This window comes from Pezoporus wallicus, unplaced genomic scaffold, assembly GCF_028554395.1.
Source record: "Pezoporus wallicus isolate ANWC-B61680 ecotype Strahan unplaced genomic scaffold, APGP_CSIRO_Pwel_v1 contig_2908, whole genome shotgun sequence".
Taxonomy (NCBI): domain Eukaryota; kingdom Metazoa; phylum Chordata; class Aves; order Psittaciformes; family Psittacidae; genus Pezoporus; species Pezoporus wallicus.
Genome location: NW_026642179.1, coordinates 4590575 through 4607461, shown reverse-complemented (window position 1 = coordinate 4607461; position 16887 = coordinate 4590575). Strand labels below are relative to the sequence as shown.

At 47.3% G+C, this 16887-nt stretch overlaps 1 protein-coding gene across 2 annotated transcripts in view; it reads left to right on the top strand.

Annotated features, from left to right (window-relative positions):
- The first annotated feature begins 336 nt into the window (after window positions 1-336).
- Window positions 337-16887, top strand: part of WNT5B (Wnt family member 5B) — a 73911-nt gene continuing 57360 nt past the window's right edge. Inside the window, exon 1 of one of the 2 annotated variants that reach the window (XM_057428034.1) lies at window positions 337-357. In XM_057428034.1, the coding sequence (XP_057284017.1) occupies window positions 352-357 (6 nt within the window). In that variant the 5' untranslated portion in view covers window positions 337-351. Of the gene's footprint in view, window positions 358-15091; window positions 15188-16887 lie in introns of those variants that run through there. The other variant, XM_057428035.1, reaches the window with a different exon arrangement.

The window sequence follows — 16887 nt, the reverse complement described above, 5'->3', positions numbered from 1 at the left end:
GCGGGGGGAGGCGTGGCGGAGGCGGCCGGAGCCCCCGGGATCCGCCGGCACCTCCCGGGCCCGGCACTCGCTGCCGCCGCCAACTTCGGCCGGGAGTCACCTCGGTGCCGCCCTTCCCGCAGCGCAGCCGCGGCGACGGGCAGGGCAGCGCGGGCAGCCTCCCCCTCGTCCCCTCTCGCTGCCGGAGAGGGGCTCGGCCCGGCACGGCGACGGGGCCGCGGCCCCAGGGGCAGGTGCGTCCCCTCGCGGTCTCCGGCCGCCGCGACGCCGCGGAGAGGGGCGCGGAGCCCCGTGCCCGCCGCGGGAGCCCGCTCACCTGCCGCCGCCGGCCGGGGACGCGGCGCCCGGGAGATGCAGGTAGGAGGCGGCCCCCGCCCGCGGCGGCGGGAGAAGGCCTGGGGGCGGGAGGTGTTTTGCCGTGCCGGGTGGCACGGCTTTCCGGACTCGTCCCGTCCTGGGGCCGGACGCCTCCCCGGGCGGCCCCCGAAGGGGCGGGAGGCTGCGCGGGCAGTGCCGGGGGCTGCTGCTTTCTCCCAGCGCAGGAGGCGCGACCGCTTTCAGCCGCCGACCCCCGGCAGCGCGGCCCGGGGGCGCCTCCCGCCCGTTGCAGCCGCCGGTCGGGGCCGCGGGGATGGGGCGGTCCCGGCTGCAAGAAGCGCCCGCGGCTGGCGGCCCCGGCCAGGGAGCGGAGACGTCGGGGGCTGAGCCGCCGCCGCCGGGCCGAAGTCCCGGGTGAGCCCCTAGCGACACAGAGCAGCAGAGGGGCGATCGGAGGACGGGGCTGGGGTTGGTTGCGAGTTGGCCCCAAGGTGGCCTTGGCTGTGCTACTGCGGTAGGAGAGACTGACTGTGGCAGAAGAGATGATGCTAGGGTGCGAGGGATGTGCCTCTGGGGTGGCAGACCTTGTGCTGGTAACACAGATGTTCCCCGGACATGACAGACATGATTTTGGCAAAACAGATGTTACTTCTGTAAGATGGACGTGACTCCGAGCGGGGGATGTTACTCTCAGAGAGCCCTTTCCCTGTGTGTGTGAGAGAACCCAGGCCTTCAGCCTGTGTGCTCAAGGTGTGACAGCATATGCCATTACGGGCCGTGGCACGTAGCGTGGGAGAAAGTGCTTGTGCATGCAGAAACACAGACGAGTAGCAATGGAGTACTGGGTCTCATGGTACCAGGGCATGAGCATCCCAGTTATGTCTGTAACAAATGCGCTGTTTTATGAAACTTGGTTGTTGGGTTGTTTTTTTTTCCTGGGAATTAATGGTGCAATAATTCCCTTAGTGGTATGGGCAAGATAACTTCCCCAAACATGTTTTTGTGTGCTGTGACCACTTTGTTGCCCCGTGTTTTTCATGTATTTCGCTTGCCACCAGATGAGCATCCCTGTCACGCTCTCTATCCAACTTTTACCTGCCTCTTTCCTGCCTGCACTCCAGTGTGTGATCATCATCACCTTTGCTCTGCCACCTGCACACATGTCGTCATCCTGTTCATCTTTGGGGTTGTTTTGTTTTGTGACAAAGCTGTGTCTCACACGTGTACCAGCATTTTCGTTCTCTCTTCATTTTCTTCATGGCCAAACCTTTGGGTACATGCGTGTCACGTTCCTTGTGTTCACCTGCACATTTCTGATATAATCTGCTCTATCACACATCACCTGCATACACGGACTATGTTTTGCACTGATGCCTTCTCATCTGCCTCTACATGGAAGGCTCTTTCCTGTTGCCCTTTATTTGGGCTTTTGTGTCTGTACAGCCTTAGGCACACGCATTGGGCACACAAGGTATCTCCTTCCTTTGCAGTCATCTTTGTCTGTCCTTTCAGAGCCTGTCTGGTACATGTGTATTTCTAAGGTCTCCCCACCTTCCCCTGCAGGTGGGAGGTCTGCAGGGGGGCACCAGCACTCAGGCATGAGCCTGTTGTTGCCCTTCCTTCCCACATTTGCCACTGGGCATCGACACACAAGCTGAAGCAACCACTTTTTCTGCTGGTGGCCAATTTCACCTGTGAGTGCCTGTCTTCTGTCACATGCACAGATGCTGCTGTAAAGGCTGAACCAAGTTGGGTACATGTTCTTCCCAAAAGAGAAAGAAGTGGGCTTTCTTGAAACTGGCAGAAGAGACAGACTCCTCTTAAACCTGTGTCCTATGCATAGATACTTGGGCTTATCCAAGGTGAAGGTTGAACACTGCAGGAATTCAGGTGGAATTTTTTTGACCCAAGCATCCAGCATATGGGGTAAGTTGCCACACATGTCAATGAAGGTAGCCCAAGGACTTGGAGTTGGGTTTTTTCCCTCCATCTTTAAACAAATTAGCCAAGTATATCAAGAGAAAAGCATGAAATTGAACTTCCAGTATGGGGTAGGAAGCAGAGCTGGGGAGGTGAGCTGGCCCCATTCCAGCCATGAGTTTCCTCTGCTCCCAGGCTTTGTTGCTCACTCGTGTTTTTGTGCCCAGGAGTGTCTGTAAGAGATTCTTCCCTTTTGGAAATGAGTCCTCCCTAGCTCCTTCTGTGCCTTCAGTATGAGCACACCCCTCCTCTGGGTAGCTGTATGCAGCCACTTAGGGACTGTCCCCCAGGGACAGTCCTTTTCCCTATCTTTAGTGCATGTGCAATGAAAATGTCCTTCCATGTGTGACTAACCTCCGCTTAGGGAAAGCTGAAATTGTGGCTGCAGGCTCCCTGAGATGTCTTCTCTCTCGGCCCCTTCCTTCCCAATCTGCTGGAATTCCTTACGTCAGTTGGAAAACAAAAATGGAAGTTTTGAAAGAGCTGGGTCTAAAAAGTTGGGGGTTCTTTTTCAAGGTAATAAGGTATGTCCCAATTTTATTTTCTAGACTTATTTTGCAAAGACAAAACCACCCCTTTTTAAAGAAAAACTGAAATTCTTGTATAGCGAAGTCTGCAGGAGCTTCGACTTCTAGGAAGAGATCAAATATTGTGAAATTAAAGAAAAAGAATAAATCAGTAGAGTCACCTTTGATGCTGTTTGTTCCTTTCTCCAGCCCAGTAGGCCTCCCTGTTTCTGGACTGCTTCAGATCTCAAGTCTTTTGTCCTGAAGTTGTTGGGTTTGGGTTTCAAGGCGTGCAGGCAAACCAGCTCTTTTCTGAAACCTACATGATTGCTCATTTTAATGAATATAAATTGTTTCTGTTCATAAGATCTTTTTTTCCTAATGGCTGATCAAAGCTCGAGTGAAAACCATTTCATCATTTCCAAATTAATTGGACACACACACAATGAGTATTTCAGAGAGACTTTTAAACTCAGTCCTTTTAAAAGAAGCAGGATGCGGATAGCCACGGCATGTTGTCATGTAAGACAGGGCAGTTCGTGATTTGCTTTCATTTTTCACATAGAAAGGGACCTTCGCTTGCTGGAAAAAGGCACACAGACTTCATTAAAGCTGAAGGCAGTGCAGGGAAGAGTCATGGGAATTTCTCCCGGGCTGGAAAAAATCCTTTTCTAATGGGAGATTTAAGGAATGTGGACCTAAGTCATGTTTCAGAAGGAAAATCAAGAGGTAGCACGGGGTGATACCTGAGTACTTTCAGTGGCACTGGGAGTAGCTGGCATTGGAGGGCTTTCTAATTCAAGAGGAGAACTTAAAGCATGTGGCTGGGTGTTAAGCTCTACGCATTCACATTAGAAACAGGCAAGGTTTTTAACAGCAGGGTGATTAACCATTGGAACAAACAACCAAAGGCAACATTAGCTTCTCCAGCTCTTAAAATCTTCAAATAAAGACTGAATGTCTTTTTGGAAAAAACACTTTACTGGAGCATGAGTTCTCGGGCTCACTGCAGAGATATAACTGGCTGAGACCATATGGACAGAATTACCGACAAGAACAGACCCTGTGATCTACCATCCCCTTCCAAGCTTTGGCTTAGGCCTTGATAAAGCTTACGCAAGCCTTCCCCAGCTCTGTGTGAGGTGGAGCAACAGGGTCACTGCAAGCAGATTGTTGCTTTTCAACACAGCAGCTTCCACAAAGTAGGGATGCTCTCATGTATCTTGTAATTGCGGGGCCACTCTCCATAGAAGCCCACTGTAGATGGCAGGCTGTCCATATGTGGGGATCCCCCACTTGTCCTTGGGAGCTGTGAAATGGGCAATGATGTTTGATAGGTTGCATCAGGGCTGCAGGCACTGTGGGCAAACGAGTGCTGTGTGTCCCCTCCAGTCCTCAGGGTTTGGATGACTCAAGCTGGAGTTTGGCTGAGTTTGCAAGACTTTAACTCCTTGTTCTTGCATTAGGTGTTACGAGCAATCATCAAGCCTCTTTTTTTACCTCTTTTCCCTCAAAAAGGGAGCTCAGCAGGGCTCTGGCACCCAAATGGCATCACTGAGGTTGTGACCCACATATTTCTGGTTGGGTTTCACTGGTACCTTTCCTTTGCACGGTCCCTGTGCACCATGGGTACCCAGCACTGCAGGCTGTGTGTATCCAGGCTGCAGTGTCCTGGATGATTTGCTCAACAGCATTCCCACTTCCTGGGAACACAGCCTGGCAGGGAAGTCCTTGAAGCAAATGGTAGGGATGAAGCATCCAGGCAGTTGGGCACTCCCTCACCTCCTCGCTCCTGATGGCTCTATTCTGGAGTGCCACAGCCACAGCCCCCAGCAGCTTTTTGGGGGGGTCCTCCCCAGGGCCTGGCAGCGGCAGATGGTGAGGGCTGTGTGAACCCCATCTCTTCCCTTTGCTATGTTTACCTGTCTAAATTTAACTCCCCAGCCGGCTTCATCCATCCTAAGCTGACCTGTTCTCTTGTGGCTGAGCTGTGGGTCTGGCTCCTGCTGCAGCGTTTCCTGGCTGCCTTGGGCTGGTGGTTTGCTGCTTGCTCCTCTCTCCGGCAGACACTGGCTCTTCCGAGGTCCTGGGCAAGCCAGTTCTCCCCGCTTGTAGGTCTTATTTTTAAACATGGTTGTGCAGCCTTCAGGACTGGAGGGTCCCTTGTTCTCTCATCCCTGGTTTCTCTCAGTATTTACTCCACAGTGGGCTTCAGGAAGTCTCCCCTTATCCCACTGCAGCCTGCAGATGTTTTCCTTCTGGCTGTGGTTGCTCTCAAACAGAGACCAGGCATACTGAGGAGCTCTCTAGACATCTCTAAAGGGATGGTGCTTCTTTCTGTCCCTCTTGGGACCCCAGTGGTGGGGTCTGTAGGTGCTTCCCAATAGAGGCATCTTCCTCATTTCAGTTTGTTCAGAGCTGGGCTTCCCCAAGCTGGCTTTCATCCCAGTTTGTTTGGGAACAGAGTGATGTGCCCCTTGGCTTCAGAGTAGCTGGAGAAAGGAAGAAGCAGAGGAGATGGAGTGCTCCTGTTTCTGTCAGGCTGGACAGAATTCACGTTCTTTAGTTTCAAAGTTTGGGACAATAAATGTGGCCCAACCTGACAGCCCTCTTCATCTAAATAAAACCATCCGGATCAAACCAGTCGTGCCCTGCATAACCCTGCAAGAGACCCCTAATTGATCTCTGCTTTTCCAGGCATGCCTGCTTGTCGTGTAACTAATGCTGTGGTCTACCACATGAGAGAGATGGTTTGAATCCTGGCCTCCTCTGTCACTCTTTGAGCTAACCCGGTGGCCTTATGTTTAATACTCTCATATTCAGAGGAAAGGTAATGAAGGCCAGGGTTTTGAGCAATGACTAGTGATTTGGGGTATCCGGCTTGAAACACTGTCAAAGGTCCCAGTTTTTTGCTGAGGTTCAGCTATTTTTGACACTTGGGCAGGCTTAAGTAGTCTGGACTTGATTACTCCAAATGACTGCTCTGTTTTGCAGACCTTCACCTCGGGATCTGGAGCAGAATTAGACAAGACAAAATGAGATCAAATAATGCATGATGTAGGTCTCTAGCAGGGATACTCAAAGGGAGTGAGTCTTCCTAGAGTGGGAATCGGTTCATGGTCAGAGAGCTCAAGGTACCGATGTGTGCAAGGATGTGCAAAAGAGTTCTTGGTTTAGTTTAATTTGTGGGTTTTGATAGCTCATGGGAAAGGTTCAAAGGGTTTGATAGTTTTTCTCTTAGGGAAAAGAAAAGGAAAACAACATTGTATCTTCGCATGTAGAGGTACAGAATTATATACACATTTGAAGTTCCATTCTTAGTTTATTTGAGGGATTTGCGGAAATTATGTTTTCTGTGAACTCTTCCATCTCAGTTGGAGATGAAGGAGACTGAAGTGGTTGGGTGAGGCACATGTTTTGGGTTGGTTTTTTTCATCATTAAGGGCAGGGGGTTAACAACAGTTATACCAATAGTAGTATTTCAGTGATCTCCCTAAATTTATCTTCCTTTTCCAGTTGTTCTCTGTTCGGCTTTTTGGCTGGTTTGGTATCATTGTTTCACTGAGCCCTGAAGCATTGTAGCACCTCTGTTATGGACAAGCTGGAGTTCTAAAGCAAATTAAATGAGAATCTCCCTTGTTTAGGTGTGAAAACATTCCCAAGCTTTGTTATGCATCAAAGAATGCTGAGAGAAACACATGAGCCCAAATATGTCTTCATTAATGCAACATTTTTCAGAAGAAATAATTTTGTGACTGTCAGGTTCATGACTCTCTGAGGTGTTTCTAAGTACTCCACAGTACTTACACATTCAATATTGTACAAAAGAAAATGAAATTCCTTTTTTTCTGCCTCTTTTTACAGGCAGAAATTCTAGAGGTTTCCTTCATTATATTCTGTGGCCCAGATTCGTTAATAATTGCTGTCAGTATTGGTCCTGGCAGAATGTCAGGGTTTTGTTTAGTAAATATTTTGCCATTATCATTTCTCTGTCACAACTGGGACGGTTTGAAGTAACCCGTGGCCATTCATCCCTGTCAATTCTGCTTGGCTTTGCATCTTTGAAAACTAACCGGAGCTTTACAGTCTTGTATGGTGATGATGCAGGTATTCAGGGGGTAGCCCCATTACTCTGCACCCAGTAGCAGAAGATTCTGATTTTCTTGCTGCAGTGCATGGTGTATACAAAGCAGATTTCTCACCAACATCTGCAGCCTCGCGGGTGGCTGCAGCTGTAATTCCACCTGCAGAGATTGTGCAGCCTGCCATGTAGGTAGAGTGGAGTGAGTGCTCCTGTGAATTACGACCAGTTACCTGTCCCAGTTTCTTCTCTGTTTTTATAGAAAAAGTTTCCACCTATTCTTAACAACCTGTTTGGGAGTTCTGCCAAAGTACAAAATGAACTTCCATTAATTTTTTATTAATGGCAAGAAGGTTTTCAGCTGGGTAAGCTTGGTAAGTGCAGCACTGCTTATGTTCAGTTTTTACTGTAGCTGCACATGCTCTTTCAGCATCTCTGCCATTTTCCAAGGAGTTTGCACAATCCTGAAAGGCTTGGGAGATGCTTGTCTTCTCCATAGCATGCTGAGAGGATCCAAGTGTGGGTCTGTATTTCTGCGCGATGACTGTTGCACTCCAGTGGCATGGAACCCCATTGCACCTAACAAAACTTTTTGTCCACAAGGCATGTAAAACTTCTGTATCATCTAAGAAAATGGTGCCATTTAGATCAGACTCACACACCAGGAACAATCTACTCCAATCAATCTGTCTGAATTTGACTGATTGTGTTAGGTTGTGACTATGGTAGAGCAGTGCCGGCACAGCTCAGTAGCGCCAGGCTTTTCTTCTTGCGTATCTGTGACACCTTTCCAAAGACCATGAATGAAGGCAGTAGCAGCAATGCCTGTGGATACAGAAACGGCTACATGGGCATCTATGTCATCACAACAGTGTTCACTGGGGTGTTGGGGAGGGTGTGTTTTTATTACGTTCTTTTCGATCCATGAGCTAACAAAGTTTTATGGGGTAAACTTCACAGTCTGGACCAGGCCCTACTTGAAGACATCAGGTAACGCTTCCAAGTCAAGCAGGAACCAAGCTACAAACAATATGAAAAGTAGTTACATTTAGACAGAGTTAGTCTGTGTTAATTAAGCTTACCTTTAGCTTATGGACAAGCTGAACTGGAAAATGTGTTTTAAATACATCAGAGAGAAGGCTCTATCAGTTTGCTGTCACGTTTGGTAATCCTGTGTGAGATCTGAATCGGTGAACCTCATGCTTCGTGAAATCGATCCCAAGCTGAGCAGGGGAGGATACGGACCTGTGGAAACTGTGGCTCATTCACAGGCATCAGAGGCTGCTCTGGGGTGGGCATAGCTTTCCAAAATCACCCTGGGATTGAAAGAGCTCAAAAACAACACCCATTCCCAAGTTATGGGCTGTCACCCAGAAGGTCTGTCAATCTAGCAGGTGCTGGTCTGATGTTGTACGTCACTGAGCTGCTTGAATACGATTCATGGGTCTCAGGCAGATGTTGCTGCTCTCCTCAGTCACAGCTGTGACTCCACCTAAATACATTTTACTTTTGCCTTCAGCTCCTCTGCCAGAATGGGCAGGAGCCTTTAATAACAATGTCATCACATCAAATTAATCACTTGATTCTGTCACTCTTTCCTTCGTAGGGCTTGCTCTCAGCATACTTCAGTATCCTGCTGAGTGGATCTTCCAGACCATCTTGATGACTTGTAATCTGAGGTCCTGCATCTGTGACTGGTCACCATAAATTGACTTGCTGTGCTGTCTTGTGCTGCGCAGACTTGCATGTTCATAGCTGTTGTCCCGTGTGTCCAAACCAGCAGACGTTAGTGGTGTAGTTACCTTTTCAGTCAAAGTTTACATCCCTGCGTTTGGGACATATTGCTGCTTCCTTTCATTGTCCTCTCTGCCACAGAGAGGTTATTTCTGCACAGGACAGAGGTTGCTGGTAGTCATGCATCTGCCTAAAGATGTCTTCAGAAATCTTGTGGATTCTCAGAGTTGGAGTTAGGCTTTTGTTTGTGTTTTTCTGCAAAGAATTAATATTAAATAAGTAGCAAGAGATTAGAGGTAATTTTATGTTTCCACAGGCCCATTTGCCTTTTGCTTTCCAAGGTTTTTCAAGATTACAGACCTTTGGACAGAGGTCTGTAATCACATATGCTGCGAAAGAGATGCTGCTTTGGAGGGTATCTATATCTGGGAGTACTTCAGACCCCACTCTTCATCTCTGTGCAAAGTGGTGTTCTGTTTGTCCACTCCTGTTAAAATCTCTAATTGCTCTGTAATATTTCAGGTTTCTAAACAGGTCTGGGTGCAGATGTGCCGAATTCTTGGACTTCTATAAGGAATCTCCAGTGTGTCCCCAGGCATCCCATTGCAGACGTCTATATGGCTGGAGCAAATACCCAATCCTTAAGCAGCAAAACAAGCAACTGTGGAGCTGGTAAATAAAAAGGCTTTCACAAGAAAACATGTTTTGGTCCAAATTGAAATTTTCAGAAGAAAAACATGTTTCTCCGTAGTGATGTTTCAAAACCTAATGATTTCTGTTTCCAATTGACATTCAGACTTAAATGTCATTTTAAGTTTAAACCTGAAGCAAGAGTTCAAATTTGAGGTCAACATCCCAAATCTTTTGTTTTGGATCAAGATTTCATTTTTAGAGAATCATCGAATACCAGGTTGGAAGGACCCTCAAGGGTAATCTGGTCCAGGCAGTCATCTGGTGCAAGACCTTACACTTGTCGTTGTAGAACTTCATGAGGTTCTTGTTAGCCCACTCTTCCAGCCTATCCAGGTCTTTCTGCAGGGTAACCTCACCCTGCAGAGGTAGTATCCACTTCCCCACTCAGTTTGGTATCATCAGAGACCTTGGTCAGGGTGCACTTGATCCCATCTTCCAGATCACTCGTGAAGATCTTAAACAGTGCTGGGTCCAATATCGATCGCTGGGGGACCTCACTAGTTTGAAAAGTAGCTGTTCACCACCACCTTCTGGGTGCAGCCGGTCAGCCAGTTCCCAACCACTGCACAGACCTCTTGTCTGGGCCATAATGCGTGTTTTGCTAGGAGGAGGCTGTGGGAAACCATACGGAAAGCCTTGGAGAAATCCAGATAGATAGACAATGTCCTCTGCTTGCCCCACATCAGCTGTGCAACTGACTTTGTCATAGAAAGCAATCAGGTTTGTCAAGCACAGTTTGCCCTTGGTGAATCTGTGCTGGCTTTTCCCAGTCACATGCTTCATTTGACTTGTGATAGCCCCCAGGAAGAGTCATTCCATAACTCTCCTGGGGACTGAAGTAAAACTGATGGGCCTGTAATTTCCCGGATCCTCCTTTAAGCCCTGCTTGCAGATAGCAGTGATGTAGCCTTCTTCTAGTCATCTGGGACATCCCCTGTTCTCCACGACTTCTCAGAGATTATAGAGAGTGGTCTCACAAGGACGTCAGCCAGCTCTCCTAACACCCTCAGGTAGATAACGCCTTTGGATCTGGGACAAGCTCCTGTTACAGTTCACGTACCAACTTTTCCTTCACTGATGGTGGGTCTGTGTCTGCATCAACGTGGATGTTTTTTCCCCAAGGCCTGGGGCCCAACAGTGCTGGAAAAGACAGAGGAAATGCTGGTAAAACATTTTGAATGTTTTGTGTCTATCAGTAATATCTTGGGATTTTTTCCCTCTGCATTTTCAAATGAAAAGGACTTGGAATTGTTCATGGCATGAAATAGTGTTATATTTTGACCTTTTATCCTTATTTGAGATGCAGGCAAATGTTGAAATCCCAGCCCTTCTTGGGGAACAGAGATTCCATTCTCTGACCAGATCTACAAAAGTGTATTTCCACTGGTTTTCCTGGCTGGCTGCTTCAATACTTTGTGTGTGATGACTTGTAATTCACTGCAGATTGAATTCGTGGCGTGTCCACACTGCTGGTTTGGAGAGGCTGAGGGCAGTTAATCTTTCTTGCTCTGTGTTGTGCTTTCAAATTCATATCCAGATTTCTTTCCCAAGATAAATTTTCCTTTTGAACCAGTGTTTGGTAGTGCACCACGCAGTTGCCTGATACATATTCCATGCACAGATGAGGACTGTGGTGCTCTTTCAGTCCAGCTACGAGCTCTTGTATGAAATCAGGATGTCTTAAAATTTGAGACAGCTCCTTGGTCATCTATTGTTTGCAATTTCACTGCCATATATCTTTCTGCTCAGAAGTTACTTTTTCCCCTTCCCACCATTGTGGGGAACTTTTTCCTGCCAGGCTCTGTGCAGCGTGTCTCTGAAGCAGTTTTATGGCGTTCCCAGAAACATGCTTTTGTCAAGCTGTCTCAAAGCATAATCCAGAGGTCTCTGAAGCAAGAAACGTCCTTTTCTGTTTGGCTTTGAGGTGTTATCTCCCTCTTCCAAAATGCAATTGGCTCCATCTACGTCCCTAAGCTGTTTTGTTTGGAGCGAAGAGAGCTCAGAAAATCAAGGGAGGCCACACACAAAAACAACTGTGTGTGAAATCAATTAATCTAAACGAGCGGGAGACATATTCTTGAAGGAGAAAAGGCTGGTTCTCACAGAAACCTCCCTTGTGTGCAGCATTGGCGGGACTGTTGCAAACATTACATCACTGGGACAGTGATGAGCTAGGTGAATATTTTAAACCTTTCAGCTAATATTGGCCAATATTTAGTGGATGAGTGGTGTTTGATTGCGTTTGAAGAGCCTTCCCCACTCTTTGTGAGTACTTCAGCGCATGATTTTCACAATGGAAATGCTCACAGGTACAGCGTTAGCATGCTGAAGCAAATGCTGTCAAAGGGACCCTAATTTTGACATTAACTTCAAATATTTGCATCATAAATTTTGTTCCAGGAACTGCAGTCACCCAGTCACGAATAAGAAGCTATGCTTGTCATTCTTGTTTCTTCAGGTCACAGATATTGTCAGCAATACATACACAAGCAACCTATGGGACAGGAATTACTTGCAGGACTTTTGATGAACCATTTTTTATCTCATGTTAGAGAAAACTCTTATATTGCTTTTTTAAAAAATCTGATAAGAAAGGGGAGGTTTCCTCAAGCTGTATGTTATAGACTATTATTTGTCTCTGTGGTTGCAGGACTGAAACAGGACACCGATGTGCAGGGATTTCTAAACCTGGTTAGCTCTTGGATTGTGGTCACACATAACAGCAGTGCCCAACTTTCCCACAGGAGGAGGGTTATTCATGTCTCAGCACATTATGATCGTGTGCTTTTGGGTTCCCAAGGGTCAGTGATTATGATCACATCCCAGCTCCTCTCTGCACCTCTTTAAATGATAGTCTTCTCTCTTAGCTGGCTGGCCTGGGGCAGAGATAACGTGTGAAGGAGCAAAAAGCAGTGCTTGGCCTTTCTTGGCTGAGGGAAGGACAAGGAAAGGAGGCCTCGAGAGAGCGCTCTTTAGGGGAAAGGAGTGAAAGACTGGGAAATCTAGGAGACAGCTACTCCACTCAACCTCCTAAACTGTCACAGGAGAGGATGAAGCAGTGCAACTCTGGGAAATCAAGTGTCTTTGTGCTTACAGTGTTACTCAGACATTAAAGTCTTTTTACAGCCATGAACCTTCCTTGGCCCTACCCAACTTCCCATTTGGGGATGAGGAAAATAATAAGAGAAATTGCTTTGTTTTGCAGTGAGGTCTTCCTAATGAATCGTACTCTGCTTAGCCCAGCTCTGAACTGAAAGTTCATATGATGGAGCAAAAGATTCCCAAAGGCTTGAACTAAAACCAGACGTGGTAAGGAAAACTGCAGGCTAGTGGTCTTGATAGGATATTCCTGTTCACACAACCTCATCATTAGTTTTTTTCCTGGATTTCTGTTTCATTTCTACTATATAATGGATTATTTTCCTGATTTGAGAAGAAAAGAAAGCCCTTTACGACTAAGGCTCGGGTGTATAATTTCTTTAGGCCAGGAGATTATCCAGCATGGAAGCCAAGAAGATGCTCTGTGTTCCTGTGCTGCAGCTGGGAGCCCTTCCAGAGAAGGCAGAGAGCCCTCCTTGTAGCTTTGTGGGTGGAAGAGCATCATCACCACATACAACCTGCTAGTGCCAAAACACAACAGGTTGGCGGATGCTTCTGAGCAACCACTGCCTTTTATTGTTCTGATCACCATAATTTGTTTTATTTGATATCTGATCTGGTGGAGGCTGAGAAGGAGATCACTTCCCAAGGCCCTCAGGGCAAAACCTGGGCTTCCTAGTGCTAAGCTCTCCTTCTGACCCTCCAACAGCCCTGGGATGACCTCCAGAGGCATCTCTCCTTTGAGGTGTCTGCTGAAATACACCAAGTTGTTTACAAGCTAGCTGGCTATACACCACTGAAATTCATCTCCCTCAGGCACTTTTCTGGATCCCAAAAAAAGCAACCAGCGTGCTTCTTCAGGCATCTGAATATTGCTATTGAAGTGTCTTATTGTCCCGTATTTTCACATCCGTGAAAGGGGAGTCCCATCACGTTCATATACCTGTGATGCTTGTGTGGTGCTTACACCATTTTCTCTCACAACAAGCCTGAGGCAGAAGGGTAGATGCCATTCTCATCCCTACATTCTTGTCTGGCACTGGGGTGGAAATACAGCAAACATCCAACAACACAAATTAAACAGCTAATTTCCAGGACCTAATTACAGGTCTGACCCTTGTGAAGTTTCCTTGTTTTGGGTTGGGGTTTTTTTGTTTGTTTTGTTTTAAACAAAGCAAGTAAACACGAACCATGCTTAGTGAACTGGAGAGGATGGTTTGCCCAGCTCATTTTCCTATATTCCTCCCTAGGTTCTACTCGGCCAGTTGTGCCCCGCGCTGCACTTTGGGAGGGGTGAACCAGGCTAAATATATCTGCACTGCCTGTGAAATGCAGTATGGGGTGCTGTGTCATTTGGAGGAGTTTACTTGGAAACTAAGGTGGGAAGCCAGCTTTTATTTTCAGCCGTGGGTCAGATGCATTGGTCAGTCATCTCACCCAGAATTTTACTCTCTATCGGGGGCTTGTAAGACAGACATAAAACCTACTCTCTCTATAAAAAGCCAAGCTAACTGCAGCGACAACGTTGGGGCAACTATATTTTCCTTGTTCAGCACCCACATTTACAATCTGAGAGCTTTTTCAGATAGATCACCTTAAAAAGAGCAAAAAACATTGTAGCTCAGATATCACTCTTTAATGGGTAGAGGAGTTGGTGTGATGCTGTATGCTCTAAATATATCAGAAAGACCTCCAGTGCTGGCAGCACGCTGACAACTGGAATCCTTGGGCTTTTGCTTATGTTGGGACAGAAATGTATACCTCTGAGAAATGTGTGGGGAACAGATGCAACTTGGTGACTAAAGAGGGCTTAGATTTTGCCCTCTTTTGTCCTGTTTTTTCGCTTGTCTTTTCCTGCTGTTTCTGCTGGTGCAGTGGGAGTGATTTTGCGGAAAGGGAAGGTATTCCCATAGTGCATTCCCAAGGGGCAGATGCAGTGCAAGGAGGCCCGCCTGAGCTCCCTTTAATGTCTGCTGCACACGAGTAACAGCAGCAAGGCAAGCGTAGGTGCACTGGTGACACAAACCTGCCGGGGACTTTCAGGGACTTAAGCAAATGGGTGGTGGAAACCCTTCGTCTTTCTCCATGGGCTCACCAGGATCTCCTGTCTGAGCATCTAATGTACTGCGGTTGCACATCTGGCTGCTGAATACATTTTTCTCTGCTCTTCCTTATGTCACTGTAAATGAGAGGAGTGCCAATGTCGCTATATGGCTGTCTGACTGAAAAAGATGAGAAAACTCTTCAATATAAGGTTTTATATTTATCTAGGGGGATAACGATAATGCAAAGTCATTTATATCTTGTGTTTTATAGTGCCTAGCACACTGGGGATTCTTACTGTGGTGCAAGCCGCACATTGCAGATTAAAGCTGTACAGCTTTGCCAGCAGAGAGCTCCTGGTACACTGGGGTCCTGATTTGCACCAAGGGATCCCAGAGGTCTGGGATGTGCACTTCATGCTGATGGTAATTAAAATCTTCCATATTTTTCTCCAAGGATGCAGTTGTGAGGGTGAGGGCTGGGCACTGGGGTTTCTGGGGCTAACTCAAGCTCTGTGACTTCTGGTAAGCCTAAGTGCTTCCTTTCCTTCATGAACTTCACCTGGGAACTGATGGCTGTGAGGCATTTGAACCTGCCCAGGTGTAGTTTATCCTCTCTATAACACAGGAGTGTTGAGAGGGCAGGCGGGAATTGTTTTTCTTTAGCTTCCCTTGTGGGCTCTGCATCTAGTCCTGCTCTTTTGATTGTCCAGCCCTTCCTAAGAAGGTGGTAGGTAACTGGACAATCTTAGAAGATATTGTGGAAGAAGTCTGGTAGCTTTGTATCTCCTTTGCTTTCCTGTACTTTGTTCCTTGGTGCTTTTCATCTGCAAAGTGATCTGTTGCCTCCCTCTTCCCCTCCATCAGTACTTTTGCCTCAGCCCTGATGAGTTGGTACAGCTTCTGTAGCTGGGATTGCCTGGTTTCGTTGATGGGATGGCAGGGCTCAGGAAAGGTGTTTTTTTTTTTGGTGGGGATAGGTAGAATTTACAAACAGCTGTCCCACAGCTGTGTGCTCCAGCTGCTCTACCATATGCTGCTATGTAGACTTAATATTCATATTCAATCTCTTTTTCAACTGCTATGTAAAAAGTAAAGGCTGTTGGCACAATATGTGAGAAAAGATACTTCTATTAGGTGAGGATGGACTGAATGGAAGCATGTGTCTCTCTCTCTAGTCCACCTCAGATTATTAACTAAACCATAATAGCATATAATTAACCATTCAGAAATAAACGTTGCTCCTGTGTGAAGTTTGCTCCCTTCCTTCTTTCCCCTTAAGCTCTTCTCCCTATACCTGTTATCATTATGGATCACCTCCTGGCCAGGCATTTAGCAATCTCCTATCGGTGGGTGAGTTGCAGCATTTTGAAGAGCATCTCCAGCCCTGCCTTGAATCCAGATGCAGGAGGTGAAATTGACTCAATCAGTCACTGTGTCTGCACAGAGGGCAGGTCGTGTGAAACTATGGAGTGATATACACTGCATTCATGAGGCCAGCAAGTGGTTTTGCCTTTCGGTAACACTGCTGATGTTCCAGCTGGAGTCTTGAGAATGTCTCAGGGCGTGCTGAGGGGGTTTGGTCTGTGTTTCAGTATGCTGATGTCCCCAGTTCCCATATCCTGGGACTCCAGGGCAAGAAACTACCTGCAAAGGGCAGTTGATCTTGAGATATTGAGTTCCTGAATTTGCAGGTTCCCAGTCCCCTCCACAGAGGGACGTGGGATAAGGCCAGAGGATGTAGTGGGCAGAAAAAATGCACTCCTATCCACCAGTTCTGCTCCCTATTGCAAGTGTGAACGTAAAGCAGTGGATAGATCCTGGCAGCCCCTACTCTTTGTTCTGCTTCTGCATGGGCGTCTCATTTTGGTGCCTTTGAGACAACAGCTGATGAGTTCAGGGCTGCAGTTTTGGGGAGCAGCCTGGCCTTACAGCAACAATTCATTCAGCTGGAGTGACCATGAGCTTCCCTGCCACTGATGGGCATTGACTGCCAGGGGATGAGGCGGGGGGGTAAGCAGGGAAAAGCAGCCTCAGGACTGGAAAAAGCAGGGACAGGAAAGGAAATGAAGGAGGAGAGAGCGTGTGGTAACCCAGCTGTGATACATAGGAGAAGGAGGGTACAGATTTGGCCATCCACCTCCAGAATTGACATTGCACTGGTGTGCTACGCTGATGACCCCAGCGCAAATGTAAGTGATGGGTAGTGGTGTGTGGGGAAGGAGGGCACATGGTAGCACAGAAGATTAACCCCACTGCTGTGAGCATTTCTGTGCTGGCATCAGTCTCTTGTTGTGTATTTTCTCACCCTTGCTTACATGAGGACTGTCATCTCCCCGGTAAAACCTGTATGTTGCTCATATTCTGTGTAGGGAATTCACAGAAAAAACCCATAGCTGCAGAAAGCAAAACAGGAGATAACTTTATTCTCAGT